Raw genomic sequence first — 24887 nt, 5'->3', positions numbered from 1 at the left:
GTTACATCTGACCTTCTGAAGAAAATATCTGGATCAACATCCTCTAACTTGTTCAGTACAGGGTATTTTAAAAGTTTCAATGAGATCCACCCTGTCATGCCTGGTTTGCAGTGTTGTTAGCCTTGTGGCTTTCAAGCATTCCTAATACTGGAGATGACTTAGCTCAGGAATGACTTTTGATGCCTGGTGTTGAATCTTCTCCAGAGCAGCTATGTCCTTCCAAAAATGAGCCTCCATGCTTGGATACAGTAATCTAAATGAATGCACCAGAGATTTATACAGTTGATCCATTTTCTTCTTTTCCTTAGTCAAAAGTATGCTTGATTACCCCAAGAGTTTGGTTAGCGTTACTGACTGCTGCACCCACCTGTTGTGCAACTTTTAATGAATGGAGGATTTTGGCTCCAGGGTCCTTTTCTTCATCAATCTGCTATTAATTTGGTAGTTGACATGAGTTGTTTGCATTTGTCAATATTAAAAAGCATTTGCCAGTCTTATGACCATTTGTGGAGTTCATGTAGATATCTTTGTAAGACTTCAATATTATAATCACTTTATGATACACTTTTTCCCACTTTACCATAAATTTTTGTGTCGTAATATTCTTTGTGTCGAATATTTGTAATACCAGTATTCTCATCTACAATGCAGTGGCGCGGTAGTTATTCAGAATGCTTGTTGATTGAGGCGCTCATCATTCGAGGTTCCACTGTATTTTCAAACTAGATTTTTTTATGAAAATGAACATTATATGCCAGTCTGAGCCCATAATGCATATACAGTATTTTTGTAAATAGTAAATTTTGTATTTTGACTTGAAATTGTGAAATTTTCAATTTTTTAACACTAAATTTTTTTGTTTGTTCCTGTTTATTTTACGATATTGATCCATTAGGAAAGGTTGGAGCATTTACCATGTAGATTCTGCACAAAAAAAAATTGAGTGTGTTTGAGGAAGGTTGAGAAATTGTGCACCCAGCCCGTTAACCCTTAAAACTACGCATGGCATATATATATACGCCATGAGTAACATGTCCCACCATGCGCATGGCGTACATATATGCCATAGGGTGCCAGGCACGATTCAAATGGCCCGCGGCTACATGAGGTTCACACCAGCTTCTTCAGGGCTCTTTCTTGTAAACAGATGCCTTTGTTTAAAAAAAATCGCGGATAATATTCTCCAGTGTGAGCCACAGTACTGTGGGAGCAACCAAGGCTGGCACATGTAGCATGAGCTAACAGCATTGCTGTTCAGCTTGTGACCACAACATCGCCTAAAAATGTCAAAATAAATATGTAACTGCTATTATTTAGCGATGACATTATTTATTGTCATCGACATTATTCTGCTATTATTTACAGATGACCCCTGACTGTGATAAAAATTACCAGGATTGTGATAATAGCAGGATTGTTGTGATAATTAGCACTGTGTGGGAGGAGTAATGCTGAGGGAGATAGCGTCGTTTACCGACTGTGTGGCCACCTGTTAGTGTCTGCATTCACCGTACCAGCTCAGTGGTTCTCTATGATGAACACAAATGTAGATACTTATATATAATGTGTGTATTAGTGTAATAACAGCAAAAGCCGCCACCAGCTGACTGTGTGTGTGTAGCGAAATCTCTTAGTGCCTGAACTAAGCCTAAGTGCCTATCAGCTTAGTTGTACAGTTGTGGTAAACAGAACATGTAGATATTTATATATAATGTGTGTATATAGTGTAATAACTGCAAAACTATTTGTTTATTGTTTTATGAACGTAACAATTGAATCACTAATGTGAACACAATACTTTTGAGTATAGCGATGGTTCACACATTTTATTATATAAATCTATCACACTACACACTATTGAATAATATTACTGCCAAAAACTAAGAAAAAATCAATCAGAGACATTGAAACAATTAGGTAATAATATCTTTGTAGCAACTCCCATCTGACAGCTCGGGTGACGCTAACCGCCTCTGATGACTGCTCTGTCAATGTCCATATTTTGCCAGACTTCCTCGGCCTATTGTACCCAAATTATGTCACCTACGATTTTTTTTATTTTTCTCGTGCTCAGGAAACAAAAATTAACATTTATAGAAAACAAAATAAAAAAAAATCTTGCACACAGGGGTGTAAATCTCCTCAGGACCCCTTAGCAGCTTAAGGGTTAAGCTGCATGTGATGGAGCTTAGCCTAGGTATTCCAATCTTTGTTGTAAGAACTCCAATATTTCAGGAAACTAGGGCTGACAGAAATGCAGTCACTGACACTCAAAGGGCAGAAAGCAAGAGTATTATGAGTTATGATATGCTTAGAAATGAGAACAATATACTGTATATGGACAGATCAAAACATCCACTGGACAGTGTGACAGTGTAATTGCCAGAATTAGGCTGGAATACAGTATTTATGGCAGATGGCTGCAGGAAATGATTCCCCTCCAACTGTGAAGATTTCAACCATAAACTATGTGAACAATAGCTGGGACACACTCTCAACACTATATTTGTGAGTGCCCAATGACTTCAAGCAAAACGGAATGAGATATTGTAACCACTTGATTCTGTACTTTCCTGGAAACTGGAAGATATTCTTGTGCTCTACCCAGAATTTGTTTCTGCAGCCTAGACCACACTCACATCTCATGTTTTCTCCTGATTCTATGTGAAATTAACATATTAGATGAACTCATATTGAATAAGATAGGTGCACATTGCTATGGGAACCCGGCAGTGCCAGGGTCTCTGTCCATTTGTCTCTCCCATTCTCCCTCTCCTCATTCTCCCTCCTTCCCATTATCCCTCTACTTTCCATTCTCCCTCCCCTTCCCATTCTCCCTTTCCTTCCCATTCTCTCTCTCATTCACACCTCTCATTCTCCCTTGTATTCCCATTCTCCCTCTCCTTCCCATTCAGCTCTCATTCCTATTCTCACCTCCCCTTCCCATTCTCCCTTTCCTTCCCATTCTCTCTCTCATTCACACCTCTCATTCTCATTCTCCCTTGTATTCCCATTGTCCCTCTCCTTCCCATTCAGCTCTCATTCCTATTCTCACCTCCCCTTCCCATTCTCCCTTTCCTTCCCATTCTCTCTCTCATTCACACCTCTCATTCTCATTCTCCCTTGTATTCCCATTGTCCCTCTCCTTCCCATTCAGCTCTCATTCCTATTCTCACCTCTCCTTCCCATTCTCCCTTTCCTTCCCATTCTCTCTCTCATTCACACCTCTCATTCTCCCTTGTATTCCCATTGTCCCTCTCCTTCCCATTCAGCTCTCATTCCTATTCTCACCTCTCATTCCCATTCTCCCTTGTATTCCCATTGTCCCTCTCCATCCCATTCTCCCTCTCCTGCTATCAAGGATGAATCAACATTATCAATATTGATTCAATGTAGAAATAAGTTGAAGAACACCATGTACAATGAAACCCATACAATCACAAATTTCGTTGCAAAGTTTGGTGAGGCTATCCCAGGTGTCTCACCCCCCAACCTCCATCAAACAGGCAAACATAAAAACAGACACTCATTTATGGATATAGAACCTTTGGGTTCTGATCATTAGAAAATTGAAGATCCGTCGTCCTATTTCCTACTTTGTCAATAATTCCTTTGTGCTCATATTGCAGATGAAAGTCTTGTTAGTTTTAATTATTGTCATCCTCTTTTGCTAAAAAATATTCCTAGGTATGTCGAGTTGAAGCTGTTTTCGTAATGCCATTCTTTAGGTTTTATTCTCCTGGTTCTTCTAATATGAAAACCTGGGCAGTCTCTGCCATAGCATTCTTTCTTTTCTGGTAAACTTTTACACAATTCTGGGTGGATTTTTTTTTAGAGTTTTGGAAGCTACCTGTACGTGTACTAAGAATATTTCTCCATTTTCTTTGGTGAGCATATATATATGGATATGGCATTTGTTCTTCACAATAGCCCATATTTACATATACTGTGCCCCATTTGTAATATCAAGAGATTACAAATAGCTCAATATATGCACAGTTTTTTTATTTGCTTCTCTTTTTCTATCTGTACTGAGTCTATCGGTACTAAATCTGGTTTTATGGTACATATCTGGCTGTCTGAAATGAGTATGTGCACGAGCCTGTATGTACCGAGTCTGACTGTAAAATATATATGTACTAAGTTCGTTTGTACTGAATCTGTATGAAATATGTCTGTCTGTACTGAATCTGCCAATACTCAGTGTATCTGCACTAAGTTTGTACTGGAGCTACACAGTGTGCCTATACTGATTGTCTCCCCACTGTGTACTGGGCCCACATTGTGTGCCTATACTGATTGTGTCTCCACTGTGCACTACTGGGTCCACATTGTGTGCCTATACTGAGTGTGTCTCCACTGTGTACTGGGTCCATGTTGTGTGCCTATACTGAGTGTGTCTCCACTGTGTACTGGGTCCACGTTGTGTGCATATACTGAGTGTGTCTCTGCTGTGTACTGGGTCCACGTTGTGTGCATATATTGAGTGTCTCTCCGCTGTGTACTGGGTCCACATTGTGTGCCTATACGGAGTGGGTTTACACTGTGTGCCTATACTGAGTGTGTCTGCAGTGTGTACTGGGTCCACATTGTGTCTATACTGAGTGTCTGTATTGATTTTGTTTGTACTGAGTCTGTCTATACTGAGTCTATCTGTATTGAATCTGTCTCTATTGTTCCATCTGTACTGAATCTGTTTCTGTTGAATCTGTCTGTATTGATTCTGTCTATAATGAATCTCTCTGTATTGAATCTCTGTATCGAATCTATACTGAGTCTGATTGTACTGAATCTGGCTCTACTAGGTATGCACTGAGTGTCTGTATAGTACAGACATACCGAGTCTTGTCTGTATTGTGAATGTCTATACTGAGTCTCTCTGTACTGTACGTATATACTGAATCTCTCTGTACTGTATGTCTCTACTGAGTCTCTCTGTACTGTATGTCTATACTGAGTCTCTGTACTGTATGTCTATACTGAGTCTCTGTACTGTATGTCTATACTGAGAGTCTGTACTGTATGTCTATACTGAGAGTCTGTACTGTATGTCTATACTGAGAGTCTGTACTGTATGTCTATACTGAGTCTCTGTACTGTATGTCTATACCGAGTCTCTGTACTGTATGTCTATACCGAGTCTCTGTACTGTATGTCTATACTGAGTCTCTGTACTGTATGTCTATACTGAGTCTCTGTACTGTATGTCTATACTGAGTCTCTGTACTGTATGTCTATACTGAGTCTCTGTACTGTATGTCTATACTACAAATACAAATATTTGTCTATACTGAGTGTCTGAACTGAATTGAGACCGTAATGAATCTGTAAGTACTGAGTCTGTCTGTATTACATCTGTCTGTGCTGAGTCTGACTATTCTAAGTATGTCTGCAATATATTGGTTTGTATTGAGTCTGCCTGCACTGAGTCTGCCTGCACTGAGTCTGCCTGCACTGAGTCTGCCTGCACTGAGTCTGCCTGCACTGAGTCTGCCTGCACTGAGTCTGCCTGCACTGAGTCTGCCTGCACTGAGTCTGCCTGCACTGAGTCTGCCTGCACTGAGTCTGCCTGCACTGAGTCTGCCTGTACTGAATCTGTCTGCACTGAATCTGGTTATAAACCCCAATGAACCGCCTACCCGCCGAAGCCGTAAATGCCAAAACTGTGCTGAACTTTAAAATGCAGCTTGAAAAAATCATCAGGGCAAATGGGGAATCTTTGACATGCCCAGCTGCTTAGGTGCCGGAGCTCTGGTGGGCCTGACAAAAACCTGTCATTTATGTCAATCATATATTTATAAATGTATGAAGTTAAAACACTTAGTGCTCACAAAATACAACCAGTGAAGTTTCACAAGTTTCCACAAAGGGTCATGTGTGAGATGTTTTCGGAGGTCTGAAGCAACTCTTGGCATGCAATTTATCGATAAATGTTTGAAAATAATTAATTCCATGAACTTCTCTCAATGAATCACCTACTGCAAGTTCTACTCTAAGATTAAGACAGTGCCAGATGTGAAGGTAATGTTCCTTGAGAACTGTTACCACGCCAGATTTGACACCAAGTATGACATTTGCTCCATCACCAGCAAATGCTACAAGGTTCTTTTTCAAATATAATTCATCAAACCCAATGATAACTGAGACAGCTCAATAGATGCCTAGCAATAGTTGCTGCTTTCTGATCAAGTAGGTCAGTTAGATCTAAGAACATGAAATGGGGGATTACCTTCCTTATCACTGTCACATTTCACGTAAACTATCAAGGTTGCTGTTAAAGCTCAGGCTTGTTGATTCATCAATGAGAACAAAAGTTTTTCCATTTATCGCATTTATCATGAACCGTTTGTGTGACATAAATGGATAGGAAGCCTTCATGTCGTCGGGTATTATGTTTCCAGAGTCCTATCAGTACAATTCAGCCTGTTTATTTTTTTTAAATACTGTATATACAAATTTAAATATTATTGAATTGTTAAAATAAACGAAGAAATATAACATTATTAACTTATTAGTGATGAAATACAACTATTTTCCTGCCACGATTAACCATCACCCACAAGCCGTCATCTCCCTTTCCCCTCATCCTCTCTTCCTTTCCCCTCATTCCCCTCATCCTCTCTCTCTTTACCCTCATCCTCTCCCTTTTCCCTCATCCTCTCTTCCTTTCCCCCTCATCCTCTCTCCCTGTCCCCTCATCCTCTCTCCCTTTCCCCTCATCCTCTCTCCCTTTCCCCTCATCCTCTCCCCCTTTCCCCTCATCCTCTCCCTGTTCCCTCATCCTCTCTCCCTTTCCCCTCATCCTCTCCCCTCATCATTCACTTTCAGAGGTGCCGGGACGGCCTTCCGACGAGCTCCCGCATCACTGGGACAAGCCGCCGGCTTCCTGTCCTCATCGAAGAAACTATAGAGGGTTAGTGGCCCCTCAGGTAAATTCAGGTATGTTAGTAGAGAAGATGGAGAGGCAAAGGTGAAAGAAAAGTTTATAAATGTTGAATATAGTATGAGTTATGATGAGAAGCGGGGGGGGGGGCGGGGGGCTGCCGCAGTGACGCGCGGGTGTGTGGTAGGGAGGGGTGGCCCACCCCACAGTGGCCCACCCACAGTGGCCCACCCCACAGTGGCTCACCCCACAGTGGCCCACCCCACAGTGGCCCACCCCACAGTGGCCCACCCCATACTCCGTAGGCTGATTTACATGTGTTTCAACCACATATGGATGGCTACAGATGCATTTTAAACTTCGTACATTACCTCAAACTTCATTTTTGATTAAAAGATAACAATATTGTGATAAATAAAGACAAATATTGAGATAAATACAGTTTGTGTACTCAAAGAGATTGTGCTTGCGGGAGTTGAGCTTTGGCTCTTGGGTTCCTTCTCTTAAATGCCCATCAACTGGTGTATAGGTTCCTGAATCAATTGGGTTCCATCATATCTACATTTGATCAAATCTAAATTTGAATTGTATCTACGTTTGAAACTGTGTATGGAGTGTGGGTGTGGTTGAGGAGGAGGGAGAGGGTGTAGGAGACAGTGAGAGTGTGGGTGTGGTTGAGGAGGAGGGAGAGGGTGTAGGAGACAGTGAGAGTGTGGGTGTGGTTGTGGAGGAGGGAGAGGGTGTAGGAGACAGTGAGAGTGTGGGTGTGGTTGAGGAGGAGGGAGAGGGTGTAGGAGACAGTGAGAGTGTGGGTGTGGTTGAGGAGGAGGGAGAGGGTGTAGGAGACAGTGAGAGTGTGGGTGTGGTTGTGGAGGAGGGAGAGGGTGTAGGAGACAGTGAGAGTGTGGGTGTGGTTGAGGAGGAGGGAGAGGGTGTAGGAGACAGTGAGAGTGTGGGTGTGGTTGAGGAGGAGGGAGAGGGTGTAGGAGACAGTGAGAGTGTGGGTGTGGTTGAGGAGGAGGGAGAGGGTGTAGGAGACAGTGAGAGTGTGGGTGTGGTTGAGGAGGAGGGAGAGGGTGTAGGAGACAGTGAGAGTGTGGGTGTGGTTGAGGAGGAGGGAGAGGGTGTGGGAGACAGGGAGAGTGACACTACTGAGGTCATCTCTTCTCACTGAGGTGATGAGTGGGAGAGGCGGGGAGGGGTGTCGGGTGTCCTGGGGACGGTGGTGGGGGGCATGATAGGAGTCCCAGGGGTGTTGGGTGACCGGCGCGAGGGTGACTAGCCTCTGAGGGAACGCTTGAGGGGGGGGGGGGAAGTAGTGAACTTTATTTATTTATTTATTTAATTGTTTATTTATTTATATACAAGAAGGTACATTGGGTTTGCGAGAATACATAGCATAGTATCTTGTAAAGTCAATCTTGTAAAGCCACTAGTACACGCAGCGTTTCAGGCAGGTCCTTAATCTAACAGATAATTTTAAGTAGGTAAATTCTAGTAGAATTAATAAAATGATAAATACATTGCAAGAAAAAAATGAGATGAGAGAGATTAGTAAGTTTTAATGTGTAGTGCCTCGCCGATATCAAGCCGCCTGCTATCGCTGTATCTATCGACGATTTCCGTGTTTTTTGTTAAGACTTCTCTGGTGATCGTCTGGTTGTGAAAGGAGATTATATGTTCCTTGATGGAGCCCTGTTGTTTGTGCATTGTTAATCGCCTAGAAAGAAACCTTGCTGTCGTGCCTATATACTGAGATCTTTGGGGCTTACAGTCCCCAAGTGGTCATGTGAAGGCATAGACGACATTGGTTTCTTTCAAGGCGTTCTATTTGGTGTCTGGAGAGTTTTTCATGAGTAGGTTGGCCGTTTTCTTGTTTTTGCAGTAAATTGTCAATTGTATCTTCTGATTTTTGTCTGTGGGGATAACGTTCCTATTAATAATATCTTTCAGGACACTTACCTTCGTTTTTTGAGCCGTCGAAAAGAAATTCCTGTAAAACAGTCTAATAGGGGGTTCAAGTGTTGTTTGTGTTAGTTGAGTCTTCAGAGGTTGCATGGTGTTTCACCTTCCTTGTTATGATGTCTTCAACATAACCGTTAGAGAAGCCATTGGTGACTAGGACCTGCTTTACCCTACAAAGTTCTTCATTGACTTGCTTCCAACCAGAGCTGTGAGTGAGAGCCTGGTCGACGTAATCGTTGACAACACTCCTCTTGTACCTTGTACCTATCTGGGCAGTCACTATTGGCATTAAGGCACATTCCTATGTTTGTTTCCTTAGTGTAGAGTGCAGTGTGGAAGCCACCATTCCTATCCGTGATTATTACATCTAGAAAGGGCAGTTCCCATCACTCTCCATCTCGTAAGTGAAACTTAACACCAAATTTTGCTCGAATGCCTCCATCAGCTGCTGCAGACGTCTGACATCAGGTACCTGCATAAAAATGTTGTCAATATACCTGCAGTATATGGCGGGTTTCCAGTCCATGTCATCTAAGACCCTCCGCTCTATGATACCCATGTAGAAGTTCGCAAACAGGACACCTCGGAGGAGAACCCATGGCAACTCCAACTACTTGCTGATACATGTGCCCATCGGGACTCAAGAAGGGTGCCTCTTTAGTGCAGGCTTGGAGTAACTTTCTCAGTATGCTCTCTGGTATGTCAAGAGGAGTACAAGCCGGATCACAATACACTCTGTCCATTATCATTCCGATTGTTTCATGCACAGGCATATTGGTAAACAGCGACTCAACATCCAAAGAGGCTCTTATCCCTGTGGCCCGTGCTCCCTGCAGTAAGTCAACAAACTCCTTTGGAGACTTCAGGCTAAAGGCACAAGGCACTTAATAAGTCAGCAGGCAGTTGAGTCGCTTAGTCAGTCTGTATGTGGGTGTGGGTATCTGGCTGATGATTGGCTGAAGTGGGTTTCTAGGGTTGTGGGTCTTGACATTCCCCATATGCATAACGAGGTTTGTATTCCCTGATGACCTTTGGCAGGTGGAATTTGGATTTCTTTGCGATCACAGTTTCAATCAATCTGTTTACCTTCGTTTTTAATTCGGCTGTAGTGTCCTTCATTACCCTTTGGAATTTAGTTTGGTTGGAGAGTATGAGGTTCATTTTATGAAGGAGGAAAGATTCGAGGTAATTACAGAAGCACCATACTGTCCCCTGAGCTCAAAGCGGCAGCTAAGAGCATTCGTGAGAATAAGGAGAGTGTCATCAGGAGAGGTGACAAGTCGCCAATATACGTTATTCTTAAAAAAGATGAATATCTGGCAAAAATAAACCTCATACTCTCTGCCCAAACTAAATTCCAAAGGGTAACTCCAAAGGGTAACAAAAGGGCATTTGTGCTGCTCACGTGGCCAAAGTGAGGTGATTCAATGAAATAACTATGCCCAAGCTTACTACCAAGTGCTTAGGATGTTGGGGGGATATAGTCTTGGCTACCAATGTCTTTTGTATGGTCACGGTTGGTCAAGTGGTTAAGGTACCAGGTACGCTAGTTACATAGGGCCCCTGGCTGTCTGGATTCGAGTCACTTCTGGGGTGTGGAGTTTTCAGATAGATATAGATATAGATATATATATATATATATATATATATATATATATATATATATATATATATATATATATATATATATATATATATATATATTATAATGTACCTAGTAGCCAGAACACTGTTCTTGGCCTACTATGCAAGGCCCAATTTGCCTAATAAGCCAAGTTTTCTTGAATTTCTATATTTATCTAATTTTTTTCTTATGAAATGATAAAGCTATCCATTTCATTATGTATGAGTTAATTTTGTTAAAGTTGAGTTACAACTAACGTAGATATATGACCGTACTTAACCAACCCTACCTAACCTAACCTATCTTAACCTAACCTAAACTAACATAACTAAATCAATAATTTATGTTCTTAATATAATATAATAATTACATTTAAAATAAACCAACTGGAAACAATTTATTAAAAATAAAGAAAATCACTCAGCCTATTAGGCAAATCGGGCCTTGCATATTAGGCCGAGAAGTGCGTTCTGGCTACTAGGTACGGCATATATATACATATGTATATATGTGTGTGTGTGTATATATATATATATATATATATATATGTATATATATATATATATATATATATATATATATATATATATATATATATATATATATATATATATATATATATATACACATACACACACACATTTATGTCTCTCCTACTCTGACAGGGTAAGATAGATAATATAGAAACTAGTGTATTATCAGGCATTTAACCAATGAAGATGATTAAGATGCTTTTGCAAGCACAGGTTATATAGTTACATCACATGCATTGTATAATTGATACATTACATGGTCAATATTGGGTACAATTAAGTCCAATATAGCGTTAAGTGTTCCAGTATTTATTTATTTATTTATTTATGCATATACAAGAATGTACATAAGGAATGTGAGGATACAAATATGGTAATTACAGTCTTGTAAAGCCACTAGCACGCGCAGCGTTTCGGGTATTCATATAGTAGTTACTGAGTTCAGCATAGCTCAGCCCAGGAGGACGAAAGTCATTCAATGTGGAACATTCTACAATATAATGTTCAAGAGAGTGCATGTTTCCCCTTTCACAAAGTTGACACATTGTGTACTCGATCGACATTTGGGTTTTGAGAAAGCTACCAGATACGTCTATATCCCAGGCGTATTCTGGCCACTATAACATCACATTGCCGGGTGCTTGTTCTATTAGTCCCATATGTGAATGTCTTCTCACGATATTTATCATAATATTCAATGCTACAACTTTCAGATCTTTGTGAATTTGTTAGGTTAGTAAGATTTTCATTAGATATTTGTTTAAGTATTCTCTTTGTCACTGCTAATGAAACACCCATATAAATTTCTACCTCTGGTTTTCTACAGGCTGTCTTTGCAAGCATATCAACAGTGTTATGCCTTGAGATGCCAACATGTAATGGTATCCATAGGAACTTAATTTCAAATCTGCTTTCTTTAGCAGCTAAAACATTCATTCGAATATCACTGACGATTTTCTGGGGTGTTACTACTATGTGCACTCTGCGAGTCACAGTATATAAGTCCACTGCCTTTGTCTTTTAAAAATTCAGTGGCAAGGTATATGCCTGCAAGTTCGGTTTGAGTTGTACTTGCCCAGTCATTGACGCGCTTCATTGCTGTATGTACGAGAGAAGATTGTTCAAATATATTACATGGGCATCCGGTACATCGTCCACCTTCTTCTACAGAGCCGTCGGTATAGTACTGATACACATCGTTACCCATACCCTGAGTACTCTCAGTGATGCTTTTCAGTGTTAACTGTTTAAATAATGCAGAGTGTACAATATTTTTCTTGGGTGCTTTTACAAAATCAACTGATAGATCCCAGTTATCCCATGGAGTAAATGGTTGATTAATCATTAATTGAGTTGGGTACATATTTAATATTTTGATGGAGTTGCTACCTTGTAGAACCAAAATACATAATCAGATTTCGCCCTTCTTCTATAGACCTCAGGTGAGTGTAGCATATTAGAAAGTTTAGCTTGAAATTTCATGTGTTGCCGAGATCTACTCAACGCCTTCACGCCGAAAACTGTGCCAATAGACAAAATTCTCTCACTTATGGTAGGCAATTTTAACTCTGCTCTCATATTAACTATTCTCGCGGACTTTGGAGCCCCAAGGATGAGACGCATAACTTCATTTTGCAAGGTTTCAAGAGATTTCAGCTCTTTGTCAGTATACAGTGTGAGATGTAGAGCATTGTAGTCAATCACAGAGCGTATAAATGATACATAAAACATTCTAGCAAGTCTCACGTTAAGTCCATGATTGACACCAACAAGGACCCGCAAGGGCTTTAATCTCTCCCACAGTCTGCACTTGAGAGAAGAAAGGTACCCAGGGTCGTTAATGGGGACACCAAGGTATCTGTAAGACTCGCAGTTCTCACGTGCTCGCCCATCTATATGATAATTGGCTGGTGGAATACCACACGGAATGAGGGCACGAATTTTCTGAACAGAGATAAGGAGTCCAGATTCCTCAGCTCTAGTAGCAGAAGTATCGAGAAGAACTTTCTAGGCTCGGAGGCAGCCTGTAAACATATATCATCAGCATAACAGATGACCGTGTCTTCTTATTAGTCGGAATATTTTTAATAAATTTATTCATTAGAACGTGGCTTCCACAACTGGCATTAAGGTTGGGGCGGATACAGGTGGCTTCCACAACTGGCATTATGGTTGGAGCGGATACAGGTGGCTTCCACAACTGGCATTAAGGTTGGGGCGGATACAGGTGGCTTCCACAACTGGCATTATGGTTGGAGCGGATACAGGTGGCTTCCACAACTGGCATTAAGGTTGGGGCGGATACAAGTGGCTTCCACAACTGGCATTAAGGTTGGGGCGGATACAGGTGGCTTCCACAACTGGCATTAAGGTTGGGGCGGATACAGGTAGCTTCCACAACTGGCATTAAGGTTGGGGCGGATACAGGTGGCTTCCACAACTGGCATTAAGGTTGGGGCGGATACAAGTGGCTTCCACAACTGGCATTAAGGTTGGGGCGGATACAGGTGGCTTCCACAACTGGCATTAAGGTTGGGGCGGATACAGGTGGCTTCCACAACTGGCATTAAGGTTGGGGCGGATACAGGTGGCTTCCACAACTGGCATTAAGGTTGGGGCGGATACAGGTGGCTTCCACAACTGGCATTAAGGTTGGGGCGGATACAGGTGGCTTCCACAACTGGCATTAAGGTTGGGGCGGATACAGGTGGCTTCCACAACTGGCATTATGGTTGGAGCGGATACAAGTGGCTCCCACAACTGGCATTATGGTTGGAGCGGATATAAGTGGCTTCCACAACTGGCATTAAGGTTGGAGCGGATACCGGTAGCTTCCACAACTGGCATTAAGGTTGGGGCGGATACCGGTGGCTTCCACAACTGGCATTAAGGTTGGAGCGGATACCGGTAGCCTCCACAACTGGCATTAAGGTTGGAGCGGATACCGGTAGCCTCCACAACTGGCATTAAGGTTGGAGCGGATACCGGTAGCCTCCACAACTGGCATTAAGGTTGGAAGGGATACAGGTCGCTTCCACAACTTCTTTGCATTCCACTCGTTGACCACAGGCACAGGAGACCAGAATGTAATTTAATTTCTTCTACACAAATTTGGTGTTCCACGTATAGGTTCAGCCTCGCCCTCAGTGTGTGGGGGTGTCCTTGTGTAGCAGCCTCGCCCTCAGTGTGTGGGGGTGTCCTTGTGTAGCAGCCTCGCCCTCAGTGTGTGGGGGTGTCCTTGTATAGCAGCCTCGCCCTCAGTGTGTGGTGGTGTCCTTGTGTAGTGGCCTCGCCCTCAGTGTGTGGGGGGTGTCCTTGTGTAGCAGCCTCGCCCTCAGTGTGTGGTGGTGTCCTTGTGTAGTGGCCTCGCCCTCAGTGTGTGGGGGTGTCCTTGTATAGCAGCCTCGCCCTCAGTGTGTGGGGGTGTCCTTGTATAGCAGCCTCGCCCTCAGTGTGTGGGGGTGTCCTTGTATAGCAGCCTCGCCCTCAGTGTGTGGGGGTGTCCTTGTATAGCAGCCTCGCCCTCAGTGTGTGGGGGTGTCCTTGTGTAGCAGCCTCGCCCTCTGTGTGGTGGTGTCCTTGTGTAGTGGCCTCGCCCTCAGTGTGTGGGGGTGTCCTTGTATAGCAGCCTCGCCCTCAGTGTGTGGGGGTGTCCTTGTGTAGTGATCTCGCCCTCAGTGTGTGGGGGTGTCCTTGTGTAGTGATCTCGCCCTCAGTGTGTTCAAATATATTAATGGATGAGGATGAGTATGGATGAGCGTGTATCTGATGAGTTTGTGGCAAGAAATGCTGGAGATAATTCTCTGTGTGTCGGGGGACAGGAAGCCGGAGTGTACTCATACACGTTAAGCTTTTATCGAGGTCCCTCCCTTCTTCCCCCCCCCCCAGGTCGTGTTACTGACCCCGCCCAGGATGAACCTCACAACAAGCTGACTTACTCATGAGTACCTACTTGCTGCTTGGTGAACAGGTGCATTAGATGAACGGAAACGTGCCCAATTATTTCTGTCCCGCCTGGGATTCGAACCCGGACTTCTCGATTGTGCGTGGAGAACGAAGCCGACTGTACTACCGAGACCCTAAGATGTAATCATCTTTCTGGTAACATTCTTCAAGTATTATAAATGATAGTGGGTGTTGGGGGGAAGTGGGTGGAGGAGGTCGCTTATAGCCAGGACGTGCAGTGGGTGGTAGTGGGTGGGGCCCAGTGGCGCACCTGCTCCACCAGCTGCACCCACTTACTGCTCCAACCGCTCCCCCACCCGCCCCCCTCCCTGTTTATCTGTCGCCTGTCTGTTAGTCAGTCAGTCTGTCTGTCTGTACTTACCGAGTTGTATTTACAGAATTGTGCTTGCTGGGGCTGAGCTCTGGCTCTTTGGTCCCGCCTCTCAACGGTCAATCAACTAATGTACAAGTTCCTGAGCCTACTGGGCTCTTATCATATCTACACTTACAGTTGTGTATGGAGTCAGCCTCCACCACATCACTTCTTAATGGATTCCATTTGTCTACTACTCTGACACCGAAAAAATTTATTTCTAACGTCTCTATGGCTCTGTCTGTCTGTCTGTCTGTCTCTATCCACCAGCCTTTCGGGAGGAACAGTATCAAATGCTTGTTGACAATTCAGGAAAATACAGTCCGGCCGGCCGCCTTCTCCTCCTTCGTCTTGTATCAGTAATCTTCCATAGACTTTGATCACAAAGGCACAACCTTCCACTTTACAGAGTGATGGCAGCCTATTAACATCCTTCACATAATTAGAGTAATTAACATAACCCCCCCCCCCCCACTTTAAGGTCACTGAGTAAATTAGTGAAACTATCGTTTGCTTTTTGAAGTTAAAGTAACTGAAGTTACTTTCTCATTACCTGCCATTATTCCAGGGGGTAACTAATGGTTAGTTAGTTACCATTAAGTTACCTTTCTACTCCTTACCTCCCTATCATGTAAGCATCCTTCAGTCTCGGTAGACTATGGAGTTGTGTCTGGTTGTCAGTCCTGGTGCAGCGTCTGGTGTGACTGATGAGGTCAATCCCAGAATGACAGTCCATCCCACACTGAGCACAAACGAAGTCTGATTCTGGTCTGTCTTCCTGGCTACCGGCTATCCTTCTCCGTCTCTTTGCCTCCAATTGCTTGACAAGTGACTCCTCGAACTTGGAGAGACTTATTTGAACAGACTGCCTCCAGACTGATCTGTTTGCAGCCAGTGTTTCCCACGTAGCAAGATCGACGTCCATGGCTTTCAGATCCCTTTTGCATACGTCTTTGTACCGTAGCTGGGGCTTGCCTGTTGGACGCTTTCCGTGCGTCAGCTTTCCGTACAGGAGATCCTTTGGGATCCTGCCGTCGCCCATTCGCACAACGTGCCCGAGCCAGCGCATTCGTCTCTGCTTCAGCATTGTGCACATGCTGGTGATTCTAGCTCTCCCCAAGACGTTGTTGTTTGTCACCTTGTCCTGCCAGGTGATGTTCAACATGTGTCGAAGGCAGCGCATGTGGTAGGCGTTCAGCTGTCTTTCCTGACGGGCGCGGAGTGTCCAAGACTCACTGCCATAAAGGAGAGTGCTCAGGACACAGGCTCTGTAAACCTGGATCTTTGTATACTCAGTCAGCCTATTGTTGGTTCACACACTCGTTGTCAGTCTGGACATGGTTGTAGATGCCTTACCGATGAGTTTGTTTAGCTCCGTGTCGAGAGAGAGGGAGTCAGAGGTTGTGGAGCCCAGGTACACTATGTGAACGACTTCCAGTTTGGAATCAGAGATGCCAATGTCAAGTGGGGAATCCTTACCTCCCTAAGAGCAGTAGTAAGTGTTGAGGTGTTCAAGTGATTAAGTGCCCCAAGTATCTCTCATGTACTCAATGACCGCATGTACCTGCTGTAACCATGTCCCAAGTGTTCCCATGCTCTCAATGTCCGCATGTACCTGGTGTGACCGTGTCCCAAGTGTTCCCATGCTCTCAATGTCCGCATGTACCTGCTGTAACCATGTCCCAAGTGTTCTTTCAAAGGATACCTGATCGGCTGTGACTCATACGTCAGGCTGCAAGCAGCCGTGTCCAACAGCCTGGTTGACCAATCAAGCAACCAGGAGACCTGGTCGAGGACCGGGCCGCGAGGACGTTGAGCCCCGAAATCATCGCAAGCTAACCGTGAACCACACCCATGATGCAACTACCGTAAACCACACCCTTGATGTAACTACCGTGAACCACACCCATGATGTAACTACCGTGAACCACACCCATGATGTAACTACCGTGAACCACACCCTTGATGTAACTACCGTGAACCACATCCATGATGTAACTACCGTGAACCACACCCATGATGTAACTACCGTGAACCACACCCATGATGTAACTACCGTGAACCACACCCATGATGTAACTACCGTGAACCACACCCAAGATGTAACTACTGTGAACAACACCCATGATGTAACTACCGTGAACAACACCCATGATGTAACTACTGTGAACAACACCCATGATGTAACTACCGTGAACAACACCCATGATGTAACTACCGTGAACAACACCCATGATGTAACTACCGTGAACAACACCCATGATGTAACTACCGTGAACAACACCCATGATGTAACTACCGTGAACAACACCCATGATGTAACTACAGTGAACCACAGGTGCACTTAGCCTACCTGGATATAAAGTTATTTATTTCATGTTCTGTTGGGTAAGTCTTATAATGAACAATGAGGGGAGAATAAGTCAGTTAAGACATAATGAACAATATGGTGGAGAACAAGTTTGTTAAGACATACTGAACAAAAAGGTGGAGAACAAGTTTGTTAAGACATAATGAACAAAAAGGTGGAGAACAAGTTTGTTGAGACATAATGAACAATAAAGTGGAGAACAAGTGTAACACCATAAATGTGTTTTAGTATATTATTTTACATACAAGGCGAGTCAGTCAGACAGGATATTGGTGTCGCCAGACAGTCGGCCCTTAGTAATTAAGAAGTCACACCTTTAGTGATTAATGGTCACAGGTGAGTAGGGGTCAGGTCGCGTGAAGTGGTCTTGCTTTGTGCTAAGCTAATAATTGCAGCTGGTTGGTTATGTGTTTCCATCAAACAAGCCACTGTCTAGGTGGTAGGTAGATAGCCAGAGGCTATCTCGTGGAAGGCGGAGCTTAGCTCCTGGTCCCCCCGACATATACCCGTGGAACTGGACATTTGAGACGTGTAGGAGGACAGAGATAAGTAGACTGTTACTCCGGAGAGAGAGAGAGAGAGATTCCCGCAGCCAGACTAGTCCTGTCATGCCGGCTAGGGGGTCTCTGTTAGCCATACTAACCCCGCACCCCTTTCTACCAACTTCACCAAGGTCTCAGAGACCTTGGTGAGTGAACTATCAGGTGGCGTATATTGTGATTTCAACTTAGGTGTTGTGTGATGTTCAGGGGCAGTCAGCTGTAGTGCTCTCAATTTCTTGTGTGGTGACTCAAATTGGTGTATTAATGATGTAGATCTTTAAATATCAGGTGATGTGGTTGAATAACGATACCCATATGACCAAATATATAATTGATTAACTTACCTTTTTAGTTGTCTTTAATTTCTGATCCCAAGATCTTGGATTTTGAAAGCTAGAGTGGAGAGCACTCTGAAGTTTACTGGCTCAAGATTTTGACTTAAAGATTCTTGGTTATATGAGTACATGCTTACATCAGATAAATGATAAAATCAGATAATATTGTTGTGCAGACAAGTTCCTTTCCTAATCTTATTTATACTTGAATGGATGGTGGCAGCAATCTTCTATCTCTCTACTATACTTCTATTTCTACTTTCTACTCTTAACCTTTCTACTATTCTAGCTTCTTACTTTCTATTCTTCAACTTTCCTCCTTGATCTCATTCTCTCACTCTCATTCTAAACTTTCCCTTTCTCCTGACTTTACCTCACTACTCCCTTCCATCTCTCTACCTCCCTCACCCCATGAGTTTCTCCATTCTTCATTTATTTTCCTTCATTTTCCGATACGTTACACTAGTTAAGACATTATGAACAATGAGGTGGAAAATGACATGGGAGGAAGGTGGAGTTACTTACCTGGCCAAGGTCGATAGTAAGGTTGACCTGGTTGTACTTCATGCCCCGGGACAATGGTGGGCTCTGCCACCATCGCTCAGATCCATCAATAGCGTACTGCGCCGGGTGGGCCTTGTCGGGCAGGTTGGGGTCACAGCGGTCGCACCACTATAATCAAAACAAACATTTCGTGAGTGGAAAACATTGGTATAGAGCTTGGGATGCTTCCCCAGCCTCAGGCTCACAACCACCACAAGTGTTGCTCTTAAAACGCTTCTGCCTCTCAAAACAGTATAGTAGTAAATTTTTTAGGGTTGACAGATGTTAATATTCTTGTTTGAGGAGCTGTTCACTTGAGATAGTTAAGCAAATCCCAGCTGTGTTTGGGTACAAGTGACAGGATAAACAACCCAGCAGGTTTTTTTCCTACTGGGGAGTGTTGTACATGCTGCTATGGCGGTGTGTCCACTTACAGGATAAGTGGCGCTGCCCAATAAACTCGCCCCTCGAGGCAAAATTTAAATTTAAAAGTATTAACAAATACAATGCAAGTAATTACAGTGTTTATATATATACAAGAGTTCTTAGATTCTTGTAAAGCCATAAACGCCTATCGTTTCAGGCAAGTCCTTAATCCTAACTTTCCCCGGAATACGACCCACCAAATTGTTAAACAACCAGGTACCCATTCACTGCTGGGTGAACAGAGGTGTACAGTTTAGGATTGGTGCCCAGTCAATCCTCCCCGGCCAGGATACGAAGCCAGGCCAGAGCTCTGGCGTAGCACCAGGCGAGTGCTTTACCACTGCGCCACGGGGACTGAAACTAGTAATTATCTATACTGTATAATTAATAGCAGATAATAACTGGTATAAACAATATATGCACCACTAAATGAACAAATAATTAATGACGATATAAATATAATTTGTGCGTGTGTCAATATTACGGTCATACCAAAATATATGAAACATCTGTCAACAATTCAAACGGAATGGGAAATATGATGAAGCTAAACTGGCAGACCTTAAGGAGACAGCTATACGAGGATGAGAACAATTAGAGAAGACAGCCAGCCTCAAGGTACACCTCTTGCACACTTCACTAACTGCACCAAGGAACACAATCACTTATCTTGTTAAACATAATGAGTAGCAGAAAATGGTCAATGAACTCAACCAACATGCTCCCTACATAGGTAAAAAGGTAGACAAGTTTCTTATCTTAACCTGCTACAAACAGCCAACAACTTAATTACAGAATGGCTAGAGTTGTATGATATATTAGTAGCTACCATTAAGGTATGATGAGTAACTAGCTACCATTAAGGTATGATGAGTTACTAGCTACCATTAAGGTATAATATATTATTAGCTATCATTAAAAAAATGCATAAATATTCGTAATAAGGCAAATAGGATACTGAGATTTATTAATAGAAACTTTAGTAATAAGATACCTGGCGTTGTTCTTCAGCTATATCTTGCTCTGGTTAGGCCCCATTTAGATTATGCAGTTGTTTTGGTCGCCGTACTATAGAATAGATACAAATTCACTGGAATGCATCCAGCGTAGGATGACAAAGTTAATCCCCCAAATTAGAAATGTGTCATGAAGAAAAATTGAAAAAGCTTGAATTACATTCTCTAGAAAGGCAAAGAGCAAGGGGGGGACATGATAGAGGTGTACAAGTGGATGAATGGGCACAACATAGGTGATATTAATAGGGTATTAAAAAATCAACATAACACAAAACAATGGGTATAAATTGAATAAGTTTAGATTTAGGAAAGGCCTGGGTAAATTCTGATTTGGCAACAGAGTTGTTGATTTGTGAGTGAATGGAATACTAAAGGGGTTAAAGATGGAAGGGGCTGAAAAAAACATTGAGAAGGTTTTCAGGTTGGGCTGGTACAACAAGGACAGAAACCGCCTGGTAAAGACAGTGTTTGCAAACGAGACCACGAAGGAGGATATTCTAGAAAGGAAGAGCCATTTGCAGTATGTGGAAGAATGCAAAAAAAAAATAGTGCTCCAGAGGGACAGGACGAAGAAGGAGAGAGCCATGGTGACAGAGGCAAGGAGGAAGCACAGGGAGAGGGTAGTAAACCAGGAATTCACATCCCCCAACACAACATTCCCAGAGGCGAGGGGGGGAACCCACAACCAGCATCCCAGCAACACCAGAGGGAATGGTAATACCACCACCCTCCTCTACATAGAAAACATCCCTACACCTCACCCTCCCTGCTCCCACTCAAATGCTCATGCAACCCTCCCTCCCCTCCCTCATCCCATGCCGACCTTATCACTCCTCCCCCCTCCCCCTTTCCCTTTCCCCTCAAGTCCCTCCATCCCATACCCTCCCTGTCCCCCCTGCCCTTTACCCCCATCCCCCACCCCAGAATCCTCTGAGAGACTGTTAACCACCTTATAGATCTTCACACCTAGTGAACAGCTTCCTCCATCAGCAGAATGCTCGCCAAGAAGAGGACAAGAGAATGAACAGAAAAAAGTGAGCTTCAAAGCAATGTACATTAACATAGATGGAATTACAAATAAAACAAGTGAACTTGGAGAATGGGCACTAGAAGAAAACCCAGACATAATAACACTCACAAAAATAAAGCTAACGAAAACCATAACAAATGCAGTGTTTCCACACGACTATTATGAAGTGAGGAAAGAGAAAGAAGGGAGAGGAGGAGGTGGTGTAGCTCTGCTGATAAGAAAAGGCTGGAGTTTTGAAGAGATGGTTATTCAGAGCAGTGAAGAGTTAAGTGACTACATAACATTTATCATAGCAATTGAAAGACAAAAATTATAGTAGTAGTCAAATATAATCCCCCACCAAACGACAGAAGACCCAGACAGGAATATGATGGAAACAACATGGCCACCATTAATATAATTGAGAGAGCAGCTTCTGTAGCTAGCAGGAACGGATCCAGACTACTAATCATGGGAGACTTCAACCACGGGAAGATAGAACAAAGACCCACGTGGAAGACCCGACACATGGAGCGCCCAGCTACTGGACGTGGCAACAAGAAACTTTCTAAGCCAACACATCAGGTACCGACAAAAGCAAGAGGAGAGGATGAACCAGCCATGCTTGATCTGATATTTACCCTAAATGAGTCGGATACAAGGGAAGTTAAGTTGGAAGCCCTCTTGGGAATGAGTGATCACTGTGTATTTATCTTTGAGTACCTGGTAGAGCTAGGAATTATCTCCCCCAAAAAAGGACAGGGAAACAAAGGGCTGGCGTACTGAAAGGGAAATTATGAGATGAGAAAATTCCAAAGTGATATACCATGGGACACAGAACTCAGAACTAAGTCCGTACAAGACATGATGGACTATGTCACCCAAAAGTGTCAGGAGGCAGTAAACAGGTTTTTCCCAGCCTGACAGGAAAAAAACCGAGAAGCAAAAGAAGAATCTGTGGTTTAATAGGGCATGTATGAAAGCAAAGGAACTGAACAAAAGGGCGTGAAGGAACTTCCGAAATAGCTGAAAACCAGAAAGCAGAGAGAGATACCAGGAACGAGTGGGTTAATGTGAAAAGAGAAGCTGAAAAAAATGTATGAAAATGATACAGCAAATAAAGCCAAGACCGAACCAATGCTACTACACAGTCACATCAAGAGGAAAACAACAGTGAAGAAACAGGTGATGAAATTTAGAACGGGCGAGGACAGGTACACAGAGAATGACAAAGAGGTGTGTGAAGAACTCAACAAGAGGTTCCAGGAGGTCTTCACAATAGAACAAGGTGAGGTCACTGTGCTAGGAGAGGTGGCAGTAAACCAGGCCGCCTTGGAAGGGTTCGAAATTGCAAGAGAGATAAGGTCAAGAGGCATCTGTTGGATCTGGACGTGAGAAAGACTGTTGGCCCGGACGGAATCTCACCATGAGTATTGAAAGAGTGTACAGAAGCACTTTGCTTGCCAATCTTCATGGTCACCGGAGATGGGAGACCTACCAGAAATATGAAAGACGGCTAATGTAGTCCCAATATACAAAAAGGGTGACAGACAAGAGGCACTGAACTACAGGCCAGAATCTTAACTTGTATACCATGCAAGGTGATGGAGAAGATTGTGAGAAAAAACCTAACAACACCTCTGGAGTGAAGGGACTTCGTGACAACCCATCAACATGGATTCAGGGAGGGTAAATCTTGCCTTATGGACTTAATAGAATTCTACAATCAGGTGACAAGATTAAGCAAGAAAGAGAAGGACGGGCGGACTGCATTTTCTTGAACTGTCGGAAAGCCTTTGACACAGTACCCCCCCTTAAGAGGCTGGTGCATAAGCTGAAGAAACAGGCAGGAGTAAGTGATAGGGTGCTCCAGTGGATAATGGAGTACCTAAGCAATAGGAAGCAGAGAGTTACAGTGAGGGGTGAGACCTCAGATTGGCGGGAAGTCACCAGTGGAATCCCACAGGGCTCTGCACTCGGACCTATCCTGTTTCTGATATACCTAAATGATCTCCCAGAGGGTACACTAACTCCTCTCAATGTTTGCTGACGACGCCAAAATTATGAGAAGGATTAAGGCAGAGGAGGACAGCTTGAGGCTTCAAGAAGACTTGGACAAGCTGCAGGAATGTTCGAACAAATGGTTGTTAGAGTTTAACCCAAACAAATGTAATGTAATGAAGTTAGGTGTAGGGCTCAGGAGACCAGATACAAGGTATCATTTGGGAGATGAAATTCTTCAAGAGTCGGAGAGAGAGAGAGAAAGACCTGGGGGTTGATATGATGCCAGACCTGTTCCCTGAACCTTACCTTGAGGTTACCTTGAGGTGCTTCCGGGGCTTAGCGTCCCCGCGGCCCGGTCGTCGACCAGGTCTCCAGGCCTGAAGCCCATATCAAGAGGATAACATCAGCTGCATATTCCAGGTTGGCTAACATATGAATGGCCTTTAGAAACTTGTGTAAGGAATCTTTCAGAACTTTGTATACCACATATGTCAGACCAATCCTGGAGTATGCGGCTCCAGTATGAAGTCCATATCTAGTCAAGCAGAAAACTAAAGTGGAAAAGATTCAACAGTTTTCCACCAGACTGGTACCCGAACTGAGAGGTATGAGCTACGAGGAAAGACTACGGGAATTAAATCTCACGTTACTGGGAGACAGAAAAGTTAGAGGGGACATGATCACCACATACAAGATTCTCAAGAGGATTTGATAGGGTTATCTTGAGGTTATCTTGAGATGATTTCGGGGTTTTTAGTGTCCCCGCGGCCCGGTCCTCGACCAGGCCTCCACCCCCAGGAAGCAGCTGGTGACAGCGGATTAACACCCAGGTACCTATTTACTGCTAGGTAACAGGGGCATAGGGTGAAAGAAACTCTGCCCATTGTTTCTCGCCGGCGCCTGGGATCGAACCCAGGACCACAGGATCAGAAGTCCAGCGTGCTGTCCGCTCGGCCGACCGGCTCCAGGACGTATCTACCAGGGTAGATAAAGACAGACTATTAAACAAAGGGGGCACATGCACTAGGGAACACAGGTGGAAATTGAGAGCCCAAATGAGCCGTAGAGACGTTGGAAAGATTTTTTTTCAGTGTCAGAGTAGTAGACAAATGGAATGCATTAGGAAGTGATGTGGTGGAGGTTGACTCCATACACAGTTTCAAGAGTAGATATGATAGAGCCCAGTAGGCTCAGGAACCTGTGCATTAGTTGATTGACAGTTGAGAGGCGGGACCAAAGAGACAAAGCACAACCCCCACAAGCACAACTAGGTAAGTACAGCTTTCAACGAGTTGGCAACGGCAACAGCCCCAGCCCT

The 24887-nt window shown here is 43.6% G+C and overlaps 1 protein-coding gene across 5 annotated transcripts in view; it reads right to left on the bottom strand.

The window, feature by feature from the left end:
- Positions 1–24887, bottom strand: part of LanA (laminin subunit alpha) — a 550694-nt gene that overhangs the window by 511221 nt on the left and 14586 nt on the right. For all 5 annotated transcript variants that reach the window (XM_069308774.1, XM_069308775.1, XM_069308777.1 and 2 more), the window contains exon 2: positions 19097–19243. In XM_069308774.1, the coding sequence (XP_069164875.1) occupies positions 19097–19243 (147 nt within the window). The remainder of the gene's footprint in view (positions 1–19096; positions 19244–24887) is intronic.

This window comes from Procambarus clarkii, chromosome 63 (assembly GCF_040958095.1).
Source record: "Procambarus clarkii isolate CNS0578487 chromosome 63, FALCON_Pclarkii_2.0, whole genome shotgun sequence".
NCBI classification, from domain to species: domain Eukaryota; kingdom Metazoa; phylum Arthropoda; class Malacostraca; order Decapoda; family Cambaridae; genus Procambarus; species Procambarus clarkii.
The sequence above is the reverse complement of the archived record's forward strand: the minus strand, read 5'-3'. Positions and strand labels throughout refer to the sequence as shown.